Genomic DNA, 23112 nt, shown 5'->3' with positions numbered 1-23112 from the left:
TTCGTCGCCTCGTCGGATACATCGACGCCGTGCCCTCAGTCCTCTAGACTAGTTGCGTCAATCTTCCACTTTGCACACGCAGATCACAGCAATTAATCAGGTAGACACTGGACCTATACGAACATCAAAAGTACTAGCGCAAGATTTATTTGGTTGTAGGATTTGAAGCATGTAAGAATGGAAACACTAATTCCTTTGTCAATCAACATAATAATCATACAGTGTCATTGATAAACTTTGCTGCAAATTGCAGGCATGTGTATTACATCGGTTTTCCTCCTCGGTGATCCAGGTGACTAACAAACAATTACAGTAGAGGGAAGAGCCTCGGCGAGAACAGCTGATCAGAAACACTTGACGCCTACAGCAGACACCGCGATCTTGTCCTTGAAGCTGCCATCTTCCACTTCCACCTTCGTGAGCTTGGCGCGGTGATCGTCGTTGGACTCAGCCTCCGCCGCCCGCTTCTTGTTCTTGGCCGCCTCTGCGGCGTCATCCGCGGCCGCCATGTCGAGCAGATGACCCACCTGCTCCATGACGGCGGCAAGCCCCGGGACGTTCTCCTTCAGCAGCCTCAGCGTGTCGGGGCAGTCGGCCTCCAGCGCGGCCGCAATCTCCCGCAGCTCACGCACCGATCGCGCCGCCAGGTACCGCGTGACGGAGTCGAGCGGGGGCGTCCCGGAGACGAGGGATGCGGCGTGGATGGCGTCCTCAAGGCCGACGGGCTCGTTGTCGCCCCGGGGGCGGCGGCGGCGGCGGCCGGCGAGATTGACGCGGAGCTCGCGGCCGCGCAGGTGGTGGCCGTTGAGGTTGCGGCAGGCGCTGCGCGCAGTCTCGTCGTCGGGGTACTCGACGAAGGCGTACCCCTTGCGCTTGCCGGTGGCGGGGTCGGCGGCGAGGCGCAGGGAGCGGAGGGGGCCGATGAGCTCGCAGGCTTCGCGGAGCTCCTTCTCGGAGGCGTGGAAGGGGATGTTGCCGACAAACACGACGCGGCTGCAGCGGCAGTTGGCGGCGGCGGCAGCCAGGGACATGGACATGGTGCCGTCCATGCGTGGATCGATGGATGAGACAGCAATGGATGGTGCGGGGAGGACAGGAGCGCACGCCCTCGGTTATAAAGCCGGCAGTTCGACGTGAGGTCGGAGTCGGACGCTGCGACTGCCGGACGGTACATAGCGTGATGATGACGTCCGCAACTGTTAGGATCAAACCGCCTCCTCTAGGCCGTCTGTCCGCCCCCTCACCACCGACCCAACCCACCCCAGTCCAGCCCAGCCCAGTCCAATCAAGTCTGATTCTCCACATTCCACAACCTGCTGCCCGGGCTACCCAGACCCAAATCAGATTCGGACTCTGCCGCAGCACAGGAGCATGGCCGTAGCCGGACGCGCCCGCGCCTCCGCCGTCCTCCGCGCCCTCGCAGCGCCGGGGCCGCTGCCGCCCGCGCGGGCCATCCACGAGGGGCCCGACACCATCGAGGAGCTCCTGGACCGCCACCTCGTCAAGAAGCCCGCGGCGGTCCTCGACGACGACGCGGCGGAGGCCGAGGCCCGGCGGCGGCTGACGAGCTCCCGGCGGGAGGCGCTGGGCCTGTACCGGGACATCCTCCGGGCGACGCGGCTCTTCGCGTGGCCCGACGACCGCGGGGTGCCGTGGCGGGAGGTGCTGCGCGCCAACGCCAGGCGCGAGTTCGAGGAGGCCCGCGGGGAGCGCGACCCGGAGGTGGTGGCGCGCCTCCTCATCGGCGGCCGCGACGCCGTGCAGCAGGCGCTCGACCGCCTCGCCGAGGCCTCCCGCCGCGCAATCGAGGCCGAGGAGGCCAAGCGCCGCGGCGGAGCTTAGATTCAGAACGGGATATCCCAAATCCAAGCGTCCTGTACTTTTTATTCGTTTAAACTTCTGTAAACGACTACTGTATGTTTGAAAGGAAATGGTTCAGAGGATTGATAAATCTGAAGCAGCAACTATCAACTGTTTGATTTTCTCTTGGCAAGAATTTCTGAGAGTTGAAAACAGCTTTTCTAGCATTTGATCAGTGTATGATGTATGGTACAATTGAGTTACCTGTAATTCAGAGTCTTTTCACTTGAAAAGAATCGACTTTGTACATCATGTTACTATCAACTGCTACAAAAGATTACATTTGGTTCACGTATCAAAACTGTAATCAGTACTAGTAAGTCACATTATTTCCCCTAGCTATGTCAAAAGGGGGGAAAATGCTGTTCCCTTGAGCCAGGCCACGAGCACCTCAGAATGGATGTCCCAGTAGGTCATACCATGTACCAGTTTTATGGGACGCTGTGCCTGGGGGTGTTCTGCATCCAGGCACTGCGTTGCTCGTCCAGAAGTTCATTCAGGCATTCCATCAACTGTAGGTAAATAACAATTCACCAGTAGTCACCACAACAACAGGAGCCATCTGAAAATACGTGATAAATCTTTGTGTCACCCACAATAATCTTCCGACTTGAGTATTTTGATATCAACTTCAGTGCACGATGGCAGTCGTTGCATACACGCACATTCTTCTTGACAAGAACGGGAGCTCCAGCCTCAGATGATATCAGGCCAAAGGCAACAGCCAGCCTTACACTATGCTTATTGGGCAGCACTGTTCTCCTTGATGTGAAAGGATCCGAATCGCTGAGATTACTTGGACTATCAAAAGTTTCCCCGATCTCTCTTGAAAGAATATCTGAGAATTCATGAATTTCCTGGCTCTGAGGGTGAGACATGTCCCCATTGACAAAACTGCACTCTTTATCATGAAGCTCGACAAGGCTTCTTGCTTCTGTCCTTCGGAACCCCTTCTCCTTCATCAGAGATCTTATCCTCTCTACATCCTCCCATCTCCCGGCATCAGCATACATGGAAGACAGAACAACATAGCATCCTGTGTTGTTATGTTCCAGTTGGAATATCCTCTCTGCTGCATATTCTGCTATATCAATATCATTCTTGTTTCTGCTAGCAGTCAGTAAGGAACCCCAAATCCTGGATGTTGGAGCTATTGGCATGTTTTCAATAAACTGGAATACCTTTCCAAGGTCACCTGTCCGGCCCAGAAGATCAGTCATGCATCCATAGTGCTCAATCTGTGGAACCATACCATACTCTTGTTGCATTGAATTGAACTGCTTCCATCCCTCATCCTCCATGCCTGAAACACTGCAAGCAGTCAACACAGAGACAAAGGTACTCTCGTTTGGTTCCATACCGTAACATTTCATCTCATCGAACATTTCCAATGCAGTCTTTCCCTGTCCATGAATCGCATATCCTATAATGATCGTGTTCCAGGAGATCACATCCTTGCCTGGCATTCTGTCAAATATCTCCCTTGAGGCCGCAATATCGCCACACCTTGCATACATATGCACAACTGCGTTCATAATGAGAGTGTTGTCTCCATAGCCTAACTTGATAATGTAGCTGTGCATTTGCCTGCATTGCCTTAGTGACCCTAGCAAGACAAATGCTGGTACTACTGTCGTCATGGTGAAATAATCAGGATAAAGTGGTCGATTCAGTAACTCCAGGAACAATGTGATGGCTTCCCAATACATTTCCTTGTACATGTAGGCGGCAATCATATTATTCCATGATACCAGAGTTTTGTCTGTTATCTGATCAAATACTTTTTGGGATGATTCCACTTTACCAACTTCTCCATACATCTCCAGAAGAGCAGTTTCAAGCACCACGTGAGGAAGAAAATGTCTGCGAATCACATAAGCGTGAACGCTCCTTCCATACAGTGAACCTTCAGCTTGAGCACAGGCAGCAAGCAAATTGATAGCAGTGACCACTTCCACCTGAAACCCCTCTGCTCTCATTTGCATGAAACAATCAAATGCATCCACAGGCCGCTCATTCAGAGCATACCCACCTATCATACAATTCCATGTCACCACGGTCCTCAATGGCATCGTTGCAAACACATTCTCAGCGGACGCAATATTGCCACATTTGCTGTACATGTCAAGAAGAGAAGTCCCCACCTTGACATCCTGCTCCAGCCCGCGCCTGATGGCATAGCCGTGTATCTCCCGCCCCTGCATCAGTGCCGACTCCAGGCAGCAAGCCGCAAGAGCAGCTATTATCCCAACACTGTCGTGCTTCATTTGCAGGGCGTCGTTCATCTCCTGGAAGCACGCCAGAGCCAGCGCCCCCATCCCGTTCGACACGTAACCATCCACCAACGTGTTCCACGAGACGATGTCCCGCGCCGGCATTCCGTCGAACACCATCTCGGCGTCCCCGACGAGGCCGAGCTTGGCGTAGAAGGCGACGAGCGAGTTGCCCGTGTACACGTCGGTAACCAGGCCGAGCTTGATCACGGCCGCGTGCGCCGCGCGGCCCTCGAGCGCGCCGAGGCGCGCGCAGCACTTGACAACGACGGGGTAGGTGAAGCGGTCCGGGCGCGCGCCGGCGGCGAGCATGGCGCGGTAGGCCGCGAGCGCGTCGCGCGGGAGGCCCGCGTTGGCGAAGCCCCGGATCATGACGTTGTGGAGGAACGCGTCGGGGCTCCTGACGGCCGCGAAGGCGTCCGCGGCCTCGTCCATGCGGCCCGCCGCGACGTGGGATAGGACAAAGCTCTTGGGACCGTTGCCTGAGCTGGAGCCCGCTCCCCCGCCGCGCTTGGGCCGGACGCGGGGCGGGGGCTCCTTCGCGGTGGCCGCGGTCAGGTGCTGGGAGGCGCAGGTGGCGGTGGCGGCGGCATGGGCAGCGCGGGAGGGGAGAAGGAGCGGTGTGGCCATGGTGTGGGGGCGGGTGGGGAGCCGCGGAGGGAGGCGAACCGAAGCGAGATGGGATATTTCTGCGTTGCGTTGGGTTTTTGCATTCGCGGTTTATCCAATCAGGGAAGGGAGAGGAGGGAACCAACGTGTCGTGGGGAGAAATTCGCAATGCCTGCCTCTCGTGCTCTAGTCTGAACTGCAATATCGCAGTTCAAATGGCGCCGCAATATTCAGCAAAGTACATCAAAATCACAGCTGATATACTACTACGAAACACCGCAGATTTTCAGCAGAGTAAGCATACTGCGGCACGAATCATACCAGCCAATATCTTACTTAAGATCAAAGCATCAAGCACGTAAGAATGATAAATGAACCATTTCAAGAGGGATTTGGTTCCAATGTTCCAGCCAAAACTGGTCGTATCAGATATTGATACTGTGATGTGACATACTCCAGTACATACTTAAAAGATGAGATTACTGAAGATCAAGGCAACAAGCACTTACGAATGAACCATTCCGAGAGGCAACTTCTTCCCATTTTCCAGCCAAAAATGGTCATATCATGGTGCGATATGACATACTCCAGAACATAGTTAGGAATTAGAATTACAAACTATTCATACATACATGGTACAGTTTGTACATTCACTAAAAAAAAATTATCTGTTGTTGCTCTGAGTCGCATAAATTTATCAGCGACAAGACTCCCACCTAAACAAATGTGTAGTTCTGATTTCTGTAACTCGTCTCCCGCGGTAATCCTCAGGCACTGTCCGTTGTGCGACATGTCATTGATACTCATGTTTCAGAAAGAAGCAATCAACCACATTGTTTCCTTTTCTGGGCCTGCAAAACCAAAAGGCCAACCATTAGCTCCAACTTTTCAAAACATTCCATGTCATCGTGACTCGGTTATGTAACACAAATATAAAAGTACCGATATCTAAAGGACACACTTTATTGTCCCCAAGACACAATTAATAGACTGGGTTATATCTAGTAACTACTAATAACTAATTACCTCTTGAAGTTTCCGGAATACCGATGCTTCCAAATCGCTAAATCCAGCTCCATCGATGTTGCTTGTCCTCGATTCATGGGCTTGAGTTGACCTTGCTGGTAACCCACCCGATTCTTGAACAGGAGCAACATTTAATGGGAAAAGAGAAAAATGGTTCTGTATTGCTAATAGCTGCCAAAAGAGCAAACAGGCATTTGTTAGAGGTATGGCACAATGCAGAGTAATATAAAATTCTAATGCAGAGTAATACAATTTTCTTAAAAAAAATACCAAAACAGTTCGGGATGCCCCTACTGTGATTTTTATAAAAAAGAAAGAACAACAGGAACCTAGTACAGACTACTAAGCAAATGTTGCATGGTACCTCCAAGGACTTAATTTGCTCCCTGGATAACCAGTAAAAACTCATCCTCGAATTCTCGTTGCCATCAGGATAGAATTATTAGCTTATGCAACATTTCACACATAATTGTATTTAGGAAAGTGCATAAAATGGTGATCACTCTCCTATCTTGCTGTGAATTTGAATTAAAATAGCAAGTCGCTTTCCTAGGATGGTATGAGATGCACATTTGCCCCTACCACCTGATGTAAAGTTTTGGATCAACATAACACTAACAAAAAAAATCATAGTTTGTGAATCGACACAAGTCAAACTATTCTTCTAGGCCAAATATGGAATGCTTCCAAGGCAAAAAGAGTAGAAAAACAGGACTTACAGCAGCTTCTTTGGTGCCCATGACTACAATTGCTGAGCCCTTACTCCTCGATTTCCTTGTCTTGATCACTACATCTTCGACTTCGCCGAATTTCTGGAAGAGCTTTTCCAACTTTGCTGCAGTATAAGAATCAGCACTCCCATCCCATGAAACCTTCAAGATCTTGCCCTTGTCTGTTTTCACCCCATCTTGCGAGGCTCCACCCTTCTTATCTCCATACGCCTAAACATATAACCAAGTCGTGGCCATTGTCAAAATGCAATTGTTAACCAATAAAAATCTACTATGTTGAACAAGCCTCTTGCAAAGCCTTAGCATCAATTCAATAAGTACAACTATAAGCAATTTCCCCACTGATCACAGTCTCAAAGAAATATGATCCTTCAAGTGAATCATAATGTATATGAATTCGAAATTGCGAGATTTCCCGACACCCAGGATCCCAAAATGTGGTGAGTTCTAGTCAAATTAAATGCAAAATCAATTGACAAAGCACTAGGCAATTATCCTACCTAATTCAACAAACTAACTGAATAGATTTTCTAGAGCTCGCAAAAACCAAACAGAAAGAGTTCCAGACCCTTACCGAAGTTGCCCCGGCACCTGAGGGGGCAGCCTGCTTGGCGGAGCGGAACTCCTCGAGCTCGCGCTCGATGTCGGCGGCCTTCTGCTTCATCTCGCGCTTGGCAAGCTCTTCGGGGTTGGTGGGCTGGCCCGCGGCGGCGGCGCGCTCGCGCTCCTCGAGGTCGGAGACCGCCTTGCGGCGCTTGACGCCCGCGGCGGCGGCGCGGGCTGCTGCCTCCCGGCGGCCGCGTAGGCGGGCGTCGAACTGGCGGCGGAGGGACTCGTCGCGGAGCAGCTTGTAGGAGCTCGCGAGGCGCTGGAAGTCGGCGGTGGCGTTGGGATCGTCGCGGCGCTTGTCGGGGTGCCGCAGTCGCGACTGCGTCCGGTAGGCCTTCTCGATCTGCTCGATGGTCAGCGCAGCGCCTTCCTCCCCCGACGGGAGACAGAGCACCTCGTAGTGGTCGATGTCATCATCCTCCTGCCCCATCGCCGCCATGATCGAGCGGCCTCAAATCGGTAACGCCGTGCCCGAAGAGAGGCGCCCCCGCTCGCCTTCGCCTCCGGTTTGCCGGATGGCGAGTTGAACGCGAGCGAGGGACACGGTGAGCACGGGGAGGGTAGGAGACCAGGCGGGCGCCGAAACCCTAGATCAAGGCCGAGGCAGCGGGAGTTGCCGAGTTTTTTTTTTTTAGATGGGAGTTGCCGAGTTGGGGACGGGAGAAGGCTGGTATTCCGGTAGCCCGGTGCGTGTCGGGCTGAAGATGACGCTGTGGGTCCACGCGGAATTTCATGAGTAAAATGAGGGGTGATTTTTTTTAAAAAAAAACAAAGACGTGACCAAGTCTTTGCACCCTTCAATACATATACAGCCTATAGTGCTTGCTACAGAAATGGGGAAAAAAGATTACACAAATCTGTATTGCAATTTGTGGTATGAGTCGTAGCGTACTAGTGGTAGTGGGTTGGGTTAGATTATTTTCTTGCATTTTCCTTACTACAGATCCATACTTTTTTTAGCCTTTTACTGTCCTTCAGGCTCCAAGAGATACCAAAACAATATTCTATATTATGAGTAAAATGTTTTTGAGCCTTTTTATGGGGTTGCTTTTTCCTTCATCTTTTACGACTGAGAAAAGCGGATTTCTTAATGAAAAAGTAGGACCGCAAGAGTAGTTTACTTAGGCTAATCCCAGTGGAGTGTTTTATATTGATGTTTTCAAAGTAGCCACATAAGCAAAAAAATAAAATAGAATGATGTTTGAAACTACCTCTACAATGCATAATTTCATAGTGTGATTTCATAGGCTCCAAATAGCATTTAATTTTATGACTCAACAAGAGCTGGTATTCGTGTACACATGGTTTCATCCGGAACCGGATGAAACCAGTTTCCTCACTTTCTTCTTAAATTTGATGCCATATCATCAAGAAATCCTATGTGGCATGCTAATTAATGAAATTAAACCCCATAAAATTTCCCATTGGGAATAGCCTTACGAAGATTACATGAGCTGAATTTTTTACGGAAACCGGTGGCACCCAAAACACCAACCCGGCAGTACCCACCAAATTGGCCAAAACAGTACGGTCCGAAGAAACAGTAGGGACCGCGCCCCTGCTAGCCCTACGATCTAAGCGAAGATTTTAGGCAGGAAATAGCGTCTCTAAAATCCAAAATTCCAAATGGATTTAACATGTACTTCTGAAAGGAATCAAAACACAGGTCTCACAAGAAACCAATAACAATAAGCTAACAGTTCCCAAGTGCATCAGCATTGAACTTTCAACAAGTGATGAATCATTTACATCATGGGTAATCATTGCCCAATGTATATTCAGCGTTTGCAGGAGTTGGAATATTATTAACATGTCTCGAGAAAGGTTAAGATCGCGAAGCATCATTAAGCACTCCAATTCTTGCTGGAGGGCAGTAGCTCACAAAATTTCTGACAGAGTTCTCTGTGCCCAGAGATTATTAGAACTTCGAAGTACTCAAAAATGGGCTGTGCTAAATAAACTGTTTACATCAATCATGATTCGCCTCATCTCAATGGTACAATCTATTGCTCTGCAATCTTTCTGGTGACGTACGGCAGAATGCCTCCATGGTCGTAGTAAGCAAGTTCCACCTGAACGTTAATAAAAACACAATATCAGCAGACCAGTATAGTTAATTAGCATCAGCAGGTAATGCCACAGGAAAGAAAAATCATACCTCGGTGTCAAATCTGAGCGTGCAAGTGAACGACTTCCCAGTATCAGTTGTCACGGTAACATCTTGTCCAGGCTTTATGTCACTCACATTGGTCGGAAGGTGGATCGTGTAGCGCTCATGGCCAGTTAAGCCAAGGGTGTCTGCATCCTCCCCTGCCTTGAAGCAAAGAGGGATAATTCCCATGCCAGCAAGATTGCTACGGTGAATCCTCTCAAAGCTCTTTGCTATCACAGCCTTGACTCCCTGCAGCCAACAAGTGAACGTACCCCCATCAGTGAGACAGTGAGTTTAGCTAACGGCATAGCTGAAGAAAATAGTGGAAACAATGTTACCTGAAGCATTGGGCCCTTTGCAGCCCAATCCCGAGAGCTTCCACTACCATACTCAGCACCAGCCAGGATTATAGTATCATGCCCTTCATTCCTGTATTTCTGTGCCAGTCAACAAAAGGAAATGGATCAATATCAAAACTTGAAAGCCGGTGGCACATAGCATGTATCACTGAACTACATGATATGGATTATAATTATATTTACCATAGCAGCATCAAAAACAGCAAGCTTCTCGCCAGACGGAACATGGATTGTTTTTGGTCCAACCTCACCATTCAAGAACTTGTTCACAAGGCGGATGTTGGCAAAAGTACCCCTAGCCATGATCTCATCATTTCCTCGTCGGCTACCATATGAGTTGAAGTCCTTTCTTTCAACACCACGCTCCTTCAGATATTTTGCAGCTGGGCTGTCTGGGTTAATGTTTCCGGCAGGGGAGATGTGGTCAGTTGTGATACTGTCACCAAAGTTCAGAAGGCAATATGCATCCTTCACAGGTCGTGGGCCAGGAGGGGTCATTGTCATATCCTTGAAATAAGGAGGTTCATGGATGTAAGTAGATGAGGGATCCCATGGGTAGAGAGTGCTTGTTGAGACTGACAGCTCATTCCACATAGGATTTCCTTTTGTGATTGCCTCATATGTGCTCTTGAACATGTCAGGGAGCACACTGGTCTTGACAACCTAGCAATTAAAAGGACAAGCATTAAAAGCATGCTCTGACGGTACAAGGCTTCATAGCACAAGTAAAGGCCAAGTTCAGGAAATGAAATATAGTCATAATTTCTCTGTCGGGTGCTGACCTCAGCTATCTCTTCAGTGGAAGGCCAAACATCCCTGAAGTAAACCTCTTTCCCATCTTTCGAGATGCCGATAGGTTCTTTCTCAAAATCAATATTAACCTAAGCAAAATTAACAATTCATCAAATAAGAAAAGAAGACAAACAAAAAAATCACTCGGAAATTCTAACACATTAATAAAACTAACTTCATGCAATGAATCATTTGAGCATAAAAAAAATAGCCGGTACATTAACCAATAAAACACAGGGAGTGCCACTGATTAGTTTGTTTCAACTACATATATTGTATTGACTGTACTTTAACAGCATTTTTCTTGATCAGTGAAGAATGGTCTTCCTGTAAAAATGTGTAGGATAGCCTTAACAGAATAGGCAACATTTATTTATTCACTTGGTTGCATACTAGAAGCAGATCCTCCCACTTACCGTGCCAGCCAAGGCATAAGCCACAACTAGTGGAGGAGAAGCAAGGTAATTTGCTCTGGTCAATGGATGTACACGTCCTTCAAAATTCCTGTTACCGGACAAGACAGCAGCAGCAACAATATCTACAAAAAAAGGGGAAATATAAGCAATATGCTCTATTACAAAACTGTACACTTTAACTATCAAATGTCATCAGAATCACCATTCTCAGAAATTGCAGCTGACACAGATTCATCAAGTTCTCCAGAATTTCCAATGCAGGTTGTGCAACCATAGCCAACAATATGGAAGCCAAGCTGGTCAAGATATTTCTGCAGACCACTGCAGAAGGGGAAACAACAAAGCAAGAATTACAAAATCTTGCAGTACAAGGTAAGCATGTGAGCTCAGGACCCAAGACTTACCTCTTATCCAAGTACTTCTTCACAACACCAGAACCAGGTGCAAGGCTTGTCTTGATCCACGGCTTTACCTGATTGACATGAACCATTGTTAAACTAAATGATGGTATTAGAAAACATAGAACAACTGCGGCATTGAATTAATTTCATCATACAGAAGGTTGAAAAAGATCATTTGGAACAATAGCCAATCAATATTAGCATGGAACTATTGAATAAGGTATAAAAAATAGTGTATTGAATATTGACAAAATAAATATGGGGAAAACAAGATGGAAGATGTCGTCCAGAACCGAACCTCTAGGCCTAATTCACAAGCCTTTTTCGCAACCAAAGCAGCTCCCAGCATTACATTAGGATTTGATGTGTTGGTGCAACTAGTTATAGCTGCAATTACAACATCACCATGCTTTATCTTTGCAGGAGTCCCATGGAATGAAAAGTCTGCAACTTTGCCCTGTGATTCTTTGGGGACAGCAAAACCCTGCAATACGGTTGCAGTGAGCATAGGATGAGGGAAATGGGAAACAAAGTACACAACAATATCAAGTACATAGTATAAACTGTTTGGACCTGTATCCTACTATACACTGCAATGTTACAAATATGGGGAAAAAACTCCAGTGTACTTAAATATCAATTGATAAACATGCAATACAGTGGCTGGTGGAACATACACAAATAAGCATAGTAACTGCAATCAATCGAGGAAATCCTTACCTTAAATCCTACATCGTTGTCCAAGCAAGAAAGCCAATCCGACTTCATGTTCTTCAATGTCACCCGATCATGAGGCCTGTTGGAAAGGAACAAATATATTACAGAACAAAGGCAAAGATATGCTAATAACACTTAAAATTAAAGTAGATTACCGTTTTGGTCCTGATAGACATGGTTCAACCTCTTCAAGGTTAAGTTCTAGATAAGAAGAATACACTCTTTCAGCTTCAACCTACATGCCAGACGAAGTGTCAATAAAACAAAGCATATATCAAACTATCTGTTTGTGCTCAACAGATGAAAAACAATAACCTGGTTGTGGTCGACGAACATCTTATTGGCACGCAGATAGGACTCTACCATGGCCACCTAAAACATGATACAAAATTAGTCTACTGTCTTTTTATCAACGCAGATAAGAAACAAACTGAATACAATCAGCGCTAATAGCTTACTGTATCATCACTTCTGCCAGTAAGCTTTAAATAGTCCAGTGTCTTTGCATCAACTGGGAAGAAACCCATAGTTGCACCATATTCTGGTGACATGTTTGCAATGGTAGCCCGATCAGCAAGTGACAATTCACTCATACCTTGCCCTGAAGTTTAGATGTTTGAGATATATAACATTAGAGAATCTCATCATAGAAGCTCCTCCTAAAGGAAGACATTGGTTTAAAAGCTATGATTACCGTAGAACTCGACAAATTTTCCAACAACACCATGTTTACGAAGCATTTGAGTTACTGTTAGAACCAAATCTGTGGCTGTAACTCCATTCCTCAGCTTGCCTGATAACTTGAAACCGACAACACCTGGCAAGACCATGCTCATTGGCTGCACATAGAAACCACATTCAACATGCAAGTTGCCAAAGTAGATGCTGGTCAACAGAATGGGCCATAGCAAAGAGAAAATGTACTTGTCCATAACACTGCCAAGGTTCAAATAAGGTTCTATGGTATGAGAACAGCAGATTTTAAATATATCAAAATGAACTTCACCTGGCCAAGCATGGCAGCTTCTGCCTCTATGCCACCAACTCCCCATCCAGCAACACCAAGACCATCAATCATAGTTGTGTGAGAATCAGTTCCTACTACGCTGTCAGGGTAAAGGATCCCACCGTTGTTAAACACAACCCTGGCCAGGTACTCAAGATTCACCTAAAAGGTCAAATGGAGGGTTAAAAGAGTTTTGAATCAACAAAACCAACTCAGCTGGGATAATAGTTATATCAAAATAATCACATCATAAAATTACCTGGTGAACAATGCCAGACCCAGGTGGAACGACAAGCATGTTACGGAATGCAGAGGACCCCCATTTCAAGAAACCAAACCGCTCCTTGTTACGATGGAACTCAAGCTCCATATTTGCCTGAACGGCATTTTGTGATCTTGCAACATCGACTTGTACTGAATGATCAATAACAAGGTCTACAGGAACCTGCAAATAATACACATATATCAGCAAAAAAAAATGATATCAGCATCAATACGCAATATCTATATACGTGCAAGCTACATTATGGGGGGTGAATGGGAAAAGGCAGCATTATTATAGACTAAAAGTTAACTGAAAGGTAAAAGGATTTAACTGGGTTAAGTTAAAAACTCCAGGATATAAATTAACAGGAAGGGAAAAAACTCCACATGATTACTTTCAAGACTCCAGACTCAAAAGAAGAATCCATCCAATTCAAAAGAAAATATAACTAATATAAAAGGTTATGCCAGACTCTGGAGAGACCATAAAGCAATAATATGCTTAGCCCTACGCCCCCTACCTCAAAGTTCAAGACTACAAAGTTGCATTCTTCAGTCCATTAAAAAAACAAAGGCTGACCTATGATGTATGTGCATTAGATATTGTATTGCAACTATAATGTGTATAAATTTCCAATAAGAGAAGGTGACACCAGCTGTTGTTGATTGCAATGGTAATGTTTCTTAAATAACAATAAGCACTTCATAATAAACAGACAAGATACGTAGCAGTTAACAGAACAGGTAATGATCATAATGGGAGTTTAAAATATAGATACATTACAAATTGATGGCATACTGAAACATAAGTTACAGAAATGCAGAAAAATGGCAAAAAAAACAAAATACCAGAGATTATGAATTGCATAACAGTGTACTCACCAGAGGATTAATTTTGTTTGGGTCACTGCCAAGTTTGCTCACAGCATCCCTCATGCATGCAAGATCAACAACTGCCGGGACACCAGTAAAATCCTATAATTTAACCAAGAGGTAGAAAGAAAAAGATCGAGTCATCACTCATCAGTCAATTTATAACAGTTCAGAATGCGGAGTTAATATTCACATCAGTTATACACCACAATTGAAAAGTATTAGACTAAATTAAGTAACATGACCAGCTTTTATGTAGCAATTGCTATGGCTAAGCTTTTATCACTGTTATGAGAACAGCCAATGCAGATAACTTTTATTCTGCCACCTAAACAGTCTGATGTCTGTGTCTGTCATTAAACAACTCAAAAAGTCAATGGATAGTACCAATCAAACACCATACAATCGGCTAATGGGCAAGGAATCCCACTTTCTCAATGGGATAGGAAAGTGGGACTCCAATTAAAAGATTCCTGTAATCAAAAGCTATTGATGGGAACATTTCCAGCTCACACTTATTCTATCCACAGAATTTGGACAAATGTAACAAAAACAACTGGGAATTTGTTCAAATAATGTGGTACCTGGAGAAGAACACGGGCTGGCTTGAATGGGATTTCAACTTGCTTTGGTGCGGTGTTCTCCCAATCCAAGATCTTCTCAACATCCTTACCAGTGACCTGGAAGTCATCGCAGTTTCTGATTGCCGACTCAAGAAGAATCCGTATAGAGTAGGGGAGCCGATCTGACAGAAGAATAGGCCAGAGACATGGGTCGAATCATCAGAATTTTCAGATAACTAGGTCATAGAAACAGATAAAACCTATAACGCTACGTGGGGAAAAACAATAATGCTTTCAACAGATATATCAACATCTGTCATCCCAGAAAATTCGCAAATCCAGCATTAGAGCAGATCAGAGACTCTGAACTGGCCCCACCAATTCATCCACATTACACGCAACTGAGTGAAGTAAACAGATCGGAGGAGACAAAACTCACTAAATTTCAATTCGCCAACAGAAACTCAGGATCAAACCACGTCGCATCTACAAACAAACAAGTCACGCCAAAATTGAGTACCGGAGCGTCACGACGAACTCACCAATCCTCGGATCGGAGAGAGCGGGCAGACTGTAGAACTTCCCGAACTCCTCTCCGCCTCCTGGCCTCCCGAGGCCCGTCAGAATTTCATCGTAAGTGTTCCTGGTCGCTGGAAAGGGAAAAAGGCAGGCCGAGACAGAGACTCGATCAGAGAGATGCAATAATTTGACCCAGTTTGTCCATCCAGGTCGTCGGAGTCCGTACCCGCGGAGGCGAACCGGCGCTCGAAGACGGCGGTCGCAGACGATGCGGAGCGCGCGGCGGCGCGGTGGCCGCCGAAGAGGCGGCCCGAAAGGCCGGACGCGAAGGGCGACGCCGGGCAGGGGCGCGGCCTCGGGGTCGGGCGGGAAGGGGAAGGCGAGGACGACGGGGCGGCGTCCGCGGCGGGCCTGGAGATCGCCGCGGCCGCCGCGGCGGAGACGCGGGTGGAGGAGCCGGTGGTGGAGCGGGAGAGCAGGGCGCTCGTGAGGGGAGGCATGGCCGCTAAGCCAAAAGGGAGGAGGACGGTGAGGGGGGAGGGTGGATGGCAAGGTGGTGGGGGCGGGTTTTATATAGGCGGCCGCGAATTTTGGGAGACGCGTGGTGGGAATGCGCGGCGCGGCACAAGGGCGAGCGACCGGTAGGGTTGCCGAGATGGGTTTCGTCTTGGGCTCGCGCGGGTTGTGCGGGTCTTCAAAGCCCCGCCGCCGCCGCCGCGCGGGGGTGGACAGCGGAGGTGAAGAAGTTTCGCTGCGATGTCTCTCTTTCTTGGAGCCGGGGCCAATCGTCGAACGGGACGGTGGGAATTATCTTTCCGTTCGGTTGGCCAATCCAGCAGGCCCGCATGGCAGAGATCACGACCGTTGGGGTGGAATTGGGAAGGCCACCTACGGAGCTTTACCAAATTGTGTGCGATCCATTTTGCTTTGCTCTGCTGATGATCCAAATTAAAATGTGTTTGCAACTCAACTTTTTTTTGCATACAGATTGTTGGAATTGTGTATCTTCTCTGAATTTTGTACGTTGTTAAGCAGCCTTAATGGTTTACTGACTTGCAATGCCGTTATTTCTTGTTCAAAACAATGAAGTTTTGCAAGATTGTTGTAATATATTTCCCCCCCTGAAACATACTAGTAAATGGGCATCGTCCACCATGATGCACGCATCCAGTACAATTTAGAATTGCATAAGCTAAGGATTTATATGGTTCAGCAAAGTTTTTGAACACTTGTGTTTGGCATTTGAGTATAGAGCTTGAGTTGTATTTTGTATTTTTGTGATGTATAGAAACGAAGGCACCCATCTACCGTAAAGGCGACTTGTGGTGTTTTCAATAGTGCACCTAGTGGTAATCCAACTGTGAGATGCCATCGCGACACTCTATTGCCATGTCTATTAGGAGGATCACCTAGAGTCATTGCTACCGTTGAAGATGTGATCTGCAAAGCTTGAACTAAAAAAGAGGACCTAGAAGGTTGAGCACTGTTAAATAAAACACCTTGCCTCAATATCCTTTCCATGTGTAGGCTTTTGTGCTATGATGTTTTAGATTATCTATGCTTCCACGTTCATCGACCATAGCTCTAAGCATGTCGTGATTTTTCGATGGGTTTCTAATAAGTTGCATATTGGTTAATGTGGTTCAGAATTCCAGTGAAAAAGTGTTTCCAACGGCTAGACAAACTGTTTACGGGTATTAATTGTGTTAGAAGATATTTCAGTTCAATGATATGGTGCATGTAGGCAAATTGGTGCCGTGGTACCACTTGCATTTTTTGTATCAACGAATGCCGTGCTTTGTAATGTTTTCCTGGTTGGGTTCCTTTCAATGCACCTTTTCAGCATGCATTATAATTTATACGCCGACCATGCGCATACCTTGCTGTTCAAAGCACAATTTTCACTTTTGGAACCGCGTCAAATTGCCATCATCGGGGAAAAAAAATGTCACAAAAAGAATCGACCCTGTCTACTCCAATCGAATTGAATATGCAGCTGAAAATTAGAGACCACTAAGCACGCGTAATAAAATGTCACTGGTTCCTATCGAAGGTGGTCTCGCTCATCAAAGAAAATGGTGCCTTAACCGTAATCCTTATCCGTATGTTAACAAATCAATCGCTGCGTTAGATTAGCAGTACCATTCAGAATACGTTCTGCAGACGAGTGAATGGCGATGAAAGTATGGGATTTGTCCTTGCGACAACACAAAAATAAGGCCATGTGATTGAATGCTTTCTGTATGTCTGCTTCATCATGATAGATTGGTAGGCCTTTGTCATTTCTACTTAAAAATTTCGAGAATGTATATTGTACAGGTACCAAAAGATTCCTGCATTATTCTGATGGTTGGTGCAGGTAGAAGCCAAGCGAGGCTTCCCTTGAGGTTTCAGAAGTTTCGATGGCATAAGAAAACAGAGGGGGGCAAAGCTAGTTTCGCCTCCTCGATGTTCCGACTGTGATGGGATGCCGCAGTGGACTCTTGCCTTGTGCAAGTTCCTCTGACATTCTACTACCGAAAGGTCAACGATGGTTTTCTTTTTTTTTTTAGAGGACCCACGGCAGGCACGATGCAGGTCAACAAGGATTTGCCAGCTTTGATAAACCCCCCCCCCCCCCCGAAAGCATCATATTTTCTTTTTTTTCTTACTGGAACTGAAAATAATCTTCAGCGAGCTGTGCTAGCATGTTTCAGAGAATCACGTATAGCTGTGACCGTCACGCGGGGGCATTAGACTCTTCCACGTCTCCTTTTCTTGCGGTTTGGAGCTGCACGCTCTTCTACGCAGCACTCTAATAACATTGGCTCGCGTAGTTGTCGCTGCCGGATGAACGGTGCCACTCGCTGTCTCTAACTCTCTATCTATCCTTAAACCTATGAGCCTGGCATCGTAGTAGAAAGGAGCAATGTGAGAGTGCCAAAAATGAGTTGTTTGTCTGCAGCTCTATCTCCTGGTAGAATTATCGTGCTCCGCTGGACTGGAGTTGTTTGTCTCTTTGATGAGTTGCTTTGTTCTTATTATTCCATACCAAAGATAGAGATTTAAACTACTTTAATTCATCACGCATTCTCCAAATTATGTATGGATCCGTTACCATGGTATTGCTCATCGAGGTCCCTTGTACTCCTTTGAGGTAGATGTCACTCTCGTCATCAAATTATGTATGGCGCAGATAGAGAAAGAGAAAAAGGAGGGGGTGACTTGTTTCATACTGGGCCGTGTGTAGGCCTGCAACCTCCTGATGGAGCTTCTACGGCCCACGTGAGGCAGGTACTCAGCCGCTCCGTTCTAGTGGGCCGGCCCATCGTCGAATACTCGTAGGTTTCCCCAATTCATCCTCCAGTCCTCGTCTCCCTCGGACCACTTGTTTTTCCTTCTTCGGTGTGTGCTGTTTAACTGTCCTTTTTCGGCAACCGCTTGCTGTGCCAGCAGTACTTACCATGTTTGAATTTTGTACCCCGCCCTTTCAAACCGCTGCATAAAAACAAGTCGGAAACAGAAACCATCTAATCTGACGCCGACGTACGGTGCACTGTTGGGCTACAGGCCATCGACTCCTGCGGTCGTCTCGTCCTGGCCGCGCCATTATCAAACCAACAGTTCAATCATCACCTGGCGCAGGGGGCATCTATTTTCTTTTGGAACATTAACGACGACATGAAATTATCAAGCTTATCCTGCTCAGTCACATTATCAAACGTCTTGTGGCGGGCAGAGGCAGCGGCTCGGCTCCCCGACGCTGCTCGCTTCCATTTGCCTGATCATCAGGACCGGTCGATCAAGCAAGCCATCTGCCGAACCTGCAGGCACCGGGAGGCCCCTTTGCCAATCCCCAAGCTGGCTGGCTCCGGAAGAGAGCCGGCAGGGGCTCGAGCCGCGTCGCGTGCGGGCGGTGACGCGGCGTGTCCGGCCCAGAGCCCAGCCAGCAGCGGCCTCCGGGGCCACTTGTGCTCGGGCGATGATTGGTCGGCAGGCGACGCCCGCTTACGTGGCCACCCAGAGTCGGGGTCGGCCGGCGGGTGGCCGGCCGGAGCAGGCAGTCAGCGGCGGCGAATAGATTAGTCCGGCAGGGCGGCTCGGCGTCAAGGCCGAAGGAGACCAGAGTGCCGGCCGGCCCAGGCGACGCTGCACCTGGTGATCACTGCCCCTGGGGTTAGACTAGACGGATCTGCTCTGCTTGTCTAAACCGGGGCGGTCAAATGTGGCGTCCTGCACGGTGCATTCATCGAACAATGCGTGAGGGAAAGCTTGGCGAGGTGATGGGAAGGGGGGATGTGCGACCGCGACTTGGAACGCACGCACGGTCCGGGGGGGTGGCTCGTTCGAGGAAGCTGGCAACTACTGCGTGCCTTTTGTTGGCATGGGGATGGAGGATTGGGGGGGCGTTTATTGACGCCCATGGTGCTGATCAAGTGATCATGGTGCCTGCTCGGTTCATAATTTGCGTTTTGGCACGTAGCGGCGGCACGACAGCGCATGCGTGCTCCCGTGTCCTTATTCTCGCAGGCAACTGGATCGAGTTTACACATGCCACGCTTTGACTAACGATTAGTGTCTCTCTAAAATCTACTACTAGACCAAGCAAAGTTCAGGCAGGCGGTACGTACATTGTCGTGGTTCGTTTCACAAAAAAAAATTACAGCTTGTAGGGGTACACCACTATCGGTCTCGTGAGATTCACTGTCAGCTGTCCTGGCATGCACAGACTCTCGCAAAAAGGTCCAGTTAGTTGGTCGATGCCCCTAACGTGTAGGCAGTATGTAGATCAGGTAGCTCCTAGCTAGCTGTTGACTTCCGCTTATCAAGAACACATGCATCGTCTCTTCCTTGCCCACTTATCTAATCGTTGGGTCACGAGCTCAACCCACATTGCTGAGAGGAATCACGGTGCTGCCCGCGTATCTGACGAATCAGCAACGGGCATGCAAGTGGGTTTCAGATCGCGCATGAATGAACACCAGAGCGTAAAGTTGACTAGGTATGCAGGAGAGGCACGCGCACACACTGACGTAGGACGACTTAAACTAATTGTACGTACGCCGGTAAGCTAGAAAAACTACTAGAGCTAGCTAGCTATACTCTCTAGCTACTCGCTATCCCCGCGGCTGCCCGTGCGTGCACGATCCATCAGCTCCTCCACGATCAACACCAACAAGTAGGTTCCTTATCACGGCCAGCGCATGAAACAGAGAACCATGCGTGCTGCTCGATCGCCCCACGGCTCTTGTTTATTCGATCTACTGCGCAACGTAGCCCACTTGTGCTAGCTAGCTGCTATACAGATCAGAGTACCTAACTGGTAGTATCTACGGTGGTGGTCAACGAATCACCATGCGCCTGCTGCCCTGCCTAGCTAGATAAATCCGAAACGCATGCCTGCCTGCCGGTTTGGTACGCGGGAACGGCACGAGCCGTGTCATTTTCCTCGCCATCCTCCATGCGCGCATCGAGCACGGAAGAACAGGGGGAAGGTGCATGGGCATGGTGGTGATCGACGGCGAGGCGGCGATCGTACCAGCAAGGGTTGAAAAGCTGAACACTGCCTGCTCGTACGCCAGGTGATCCTGCAAGCCGGCAGACGCGGGAATTTTTTTTAAAAAAAACAAAATAAAAACGTGTTACCAGCAGCGGTGCATGGAGGGGATCAGGGGATGTCGGAAAGGGGAGGAACCCTACTGGGAGTGTAGCTCGTAGCTGGGGGCGACATGGCTTGTCACATGTCGCGCAGAACACGCACACACCGTGCGTGCCCATCCATCCAGCAACCGAGCCCCGCTTTTCATTTGGAGCGCAGCTAGAGGTAGCTGCTGGTGGCGCCTGCGTGGCTTTTAATAATACGCTCGATTTGGCCTCGTCCTGACGACGAGATCGAGCGGCCGGACGCGACGATTGCAACGCAGCGCGCAGCCGCGAGCTGTACCGAGTACTGGCCCTGCACGATCATCGCCTGCGGACAACAGAAGGGAGGAGCGAGCAGTGAGCGCTAGCTGGAGCGGGAGGGACCACGGCCGGGCCATCGAGCGGGCGAGCAGGCTGCAGGGACGGCCGTCCGTCGTCGTTGCTCAGCCTGAGCCCAGCAGGGACGGACGACGACGACGTCCCATACGGTTTTGCTTGGCTGTACTGTACGCCCCTGCAAAAGGGTGGGCCTTGTTCTGGCTGGCGACACCAACCAGCGACGCTCCTCTCTCACCTCACCGATTTGGGGAAGAAATCATCAAAATGTCGCATTCATCAGCAACGACGGCTGCGGCAGAAGCTGAGATTTCGGCCGAATTCTTCGCGTTTCTTCCCACTGAATTTGTAGATTCTATACAGGCCTGGAATTATTTGTGATGCACGCATACAGGCATACAGAGCCCCGGGCAGTCGTCGATGTTGGCAAGGACGACAGGCTTATCGTCGCGTCCTTGTCCGATTCCGCCTGCAAGCTAGCTGGTGCCCGGCGGTAGAGCACACACCACACAACTTTCAAACAAAAAAAGAAAAAAAGAGCACACACCACACAGCCGTCGTCACACGGGCGTACAAGCGCGGCTGCCGCCTTGGTGCCGGCGGGGAGGGCAGCGTCGCCTCCAGCCTGGACGGAAGGCCGGCCGGCCAACCCCGGAAGCCCGCGCGGCGCAAGCTGCTGCAGCATCGACCGTGACTACTACACTCAACACTCTGCTGGCACAAGCCCAATGGAGACGATTCCCCTGCAGAGTCGTGTTTGCGTTACGGTCCAGCCTTGGTTTGGTTGGTATCCACCACATCGTCGCCCTCTGATAAACCGTCCCGGATCGTGTCTGATCGGCACGGGAACAATTGGTACCATCTGGCTGCTGTAGCGACAGGCTGGGCGTGCCTCGCGGTGGGGCAAGAAAATGCATGTGCCGGTCAAGCACTGACCAGTGACCACCCGCCCAGCGCATCGCCGTCCCTGCGGCTGAGGCGGATCGACGCTAGCTAACCGCAGCTCGTGGCGCTGTTACTTGTCCAGCCAGCAGCCAGTGGCATTACAGTTACTCCTCCTCTGCTGTCGTCTCCTGTGCAAATTGGCTGGCCAGGGGTGGGGCACGCGCGCTGACCTCATGGGAAACGTGGCGATTCACCGTGCCCAAGTCACGCGCCTTGTTTTCTTCTGGTAGCTGCTAGCACCTCGCGCTGGTAGGTCAACGCTGTAGGACAGATGCCTATGCCCTGTCGTCATCGGTTCGCTCATCCTCGCCCATACCACCACCACACACACACCGCCCGTCCTCGTGCCGTAGAAAAGAGAACACCCCGTCTCTCGCCGTGACGGCAGCTCACCCCCTCCATTCCTGTCTCTAAAAACCTAGAGATTGACCAGAGCACGTAGCCCGCCGCCGCCCCGCCCATCACCCGTGGGTGAACGATGCATCATCTCCAGGACTCCTACAAGCACCGCAGCTAGCTTGCTGAGGGTGTGTTTAGTTCAGCTGTGAGTTGTGAAAAAGTGCTGTGAGCTGTGAGCTGTGAAAAAGCTACTATAAGCTGGTAGCTGTGAAAAAGCTGAACGCCGTTTGGTTCAACCTGCTGTGAAAAAATTGAAAATCCATAAAATCTATGTAACATCCCTGAGACCCAGATTTATCGTTTATATACAATATAATCGCAATTAAAGTCACGTAATGGAATGAAAAATTATCACACATGGGTAAAAAAAGCATCTTTCTATCTCCTACATGCTATCTTTCTTCCTGCCTCAACAGAAGCACCACACGCCTCTCCAGATCGAGCTCCATGGTGCTCCAGCACACACGCTCTGCCCCTGCTTGCTCTAGCGCAAGTTCTCTGGTGCGCTCCGCGACCCACGCAAGCCGCAACGACGGGAAGGGAGCAGGCGAGGGCGAGATCCCGCGGACGACGAGGGATGGACTAGCTCCTGTGGCCGGCGAGGGGAGGGTCGAGCACGGCGACGGGAGGGGTGTGCGCC

The 23112-nt window shown here is 48.9% G+C and overlaps 5 protein-coding genes across 6 annotated transcripts; 1 reads left to right on the top strand and 4 right to left on the bottom strand.

The window, feature by feature from the left end:
• Window positions 1-330: 330 nt before the first annotated feature.
• LOC112876253 (cleavage stimulating factor 64-like) lies at window positions 331-1324 on the bottom strand. The gene has a single exon (XM_025940318.1). The coding sequence runs from the start codon at window positions 1047-1049 to the stop codon at window positions 345-347; it is 705 nt and encodes a 234-aa protein (XP_025796103.1). The 5' UTR covers window positions 1050-1324; the 3' UTR covers window positions 331-344.
• LOC112876254 lies at window positions 1308-2074 on the top strand. The gene has a single exon (XM_025940319.1). It carries the CDS (start codon window positions 1372-1374, stop codon window positions 1840-1842), a length of 471 nt encoding a protein of 156 aa, XP_025796104.1. The 5' UTR covers window positions 1308-1371; the 3' UTR covers window positions 1843-2074.
• LOC112876251 (pentatricopeptide repeat-containing protein At4g35130, chloroplastic) lies at window positions 2061-4841 on the bottom strand. The gene has a single exon (XM_025940317.1). The coding sequence runs from the start codon at window positions 4761-4763 to the stop codon at window positions 2391-2393; it is 2373 nt and encodes a 790-aa protein (XP_025796102.1). The 5' UTR covers window positions 4764-4841; the 3' UTR covers window positions 2061-2390.
• Window positions 4842-5231: 390 nt separating this feature from the next.
• Window positions 5232-7782, bottom strand: LOC112878300 (dnaJ homolog subfamily C member 17). 2 transcript variants are annotated; one of them, XM_025942748.1, is made up of 4 exons: window positions 7074-7782; window positions 6488-6709; window positions 5769-5881; window positions 5232-5593 (listed from the first exon to the last, which is right to left on the bottom strand). In XM_025942748.1, exons 1-4 carry the CDS (start codon window positions 7545-7547, stop codon window positions 5536-5538), a joined length of 867 nt encoding a protein of 288 aa, XP_025798533.1. In that variant the 5' UTR covers window positions 7548-7782; the 3' UTR covers window positions 5232-5535. The 2 variants fall into 2 exon arrangements, with proteins under 2 accessions (XP_025798533.1, XP_025798532.1); XM_025942747.1 differs by having other exon boundaries at window positions 5769-5939; window positions 7074-7781.
• Window positions 7783-8791: 1009 nt separating this feature from the next.
• On the bottom strand, window positions 8792-15770 carry LOC112875173 (putative aconitate hydratase, cytoplasmic). The gene is made up of 20 exons (XM_025938918.1): window positions 15397-15770; window positions 15194-15301; window positions 14673-14833; window positions 14098-14190; window positions 13211-13396; window positions 12952-13113; window positions 12640-12784; window positions 12404-12546; window positions 12261-12317; window positions 12101-12180; window positions 11949-12024; window positions 11527-11712; window positions 11232-11299; window positions 11030-11148; window positions 10828-10949; window positions 10402-10500; window positions 9803-10282; window positions 9599-9697; window positions 9267-9509; window positions 8792-9180 (listed from the first exon to the last, which is right to left on the bottom strand). Exons 1-20 carry the CDS (start codon window positions 15668-15670, stop codon window positions 9112-9114), a joined length of 2970 nt encoding a protein of 989 aa, XP_025794703.1. The 5' UTR covers window positions 15671-15770; the 3' UTR covers window positions 8792-9111.
• Between the last annotated feature and the right edge of the window lie 7342 nt (window positions 15771-23112).

This window comes from Panicum hallii, chromosome 9, assembly GCF_002211085.1.
Source record: "Panicum hallii strain FIL2 chromosome 9, PHallii_v3.1, whole genome shotgun sequence".
Lineage (NCBI taxonomy): Eukaryota > Viridiplantae > Streptophyta > Magnoliopsida > Poales > Poaceae > Panicum > Panicum hallii.
This window is presented reverse-complemented; position numbering and strand designations above follow the sequence as displayed.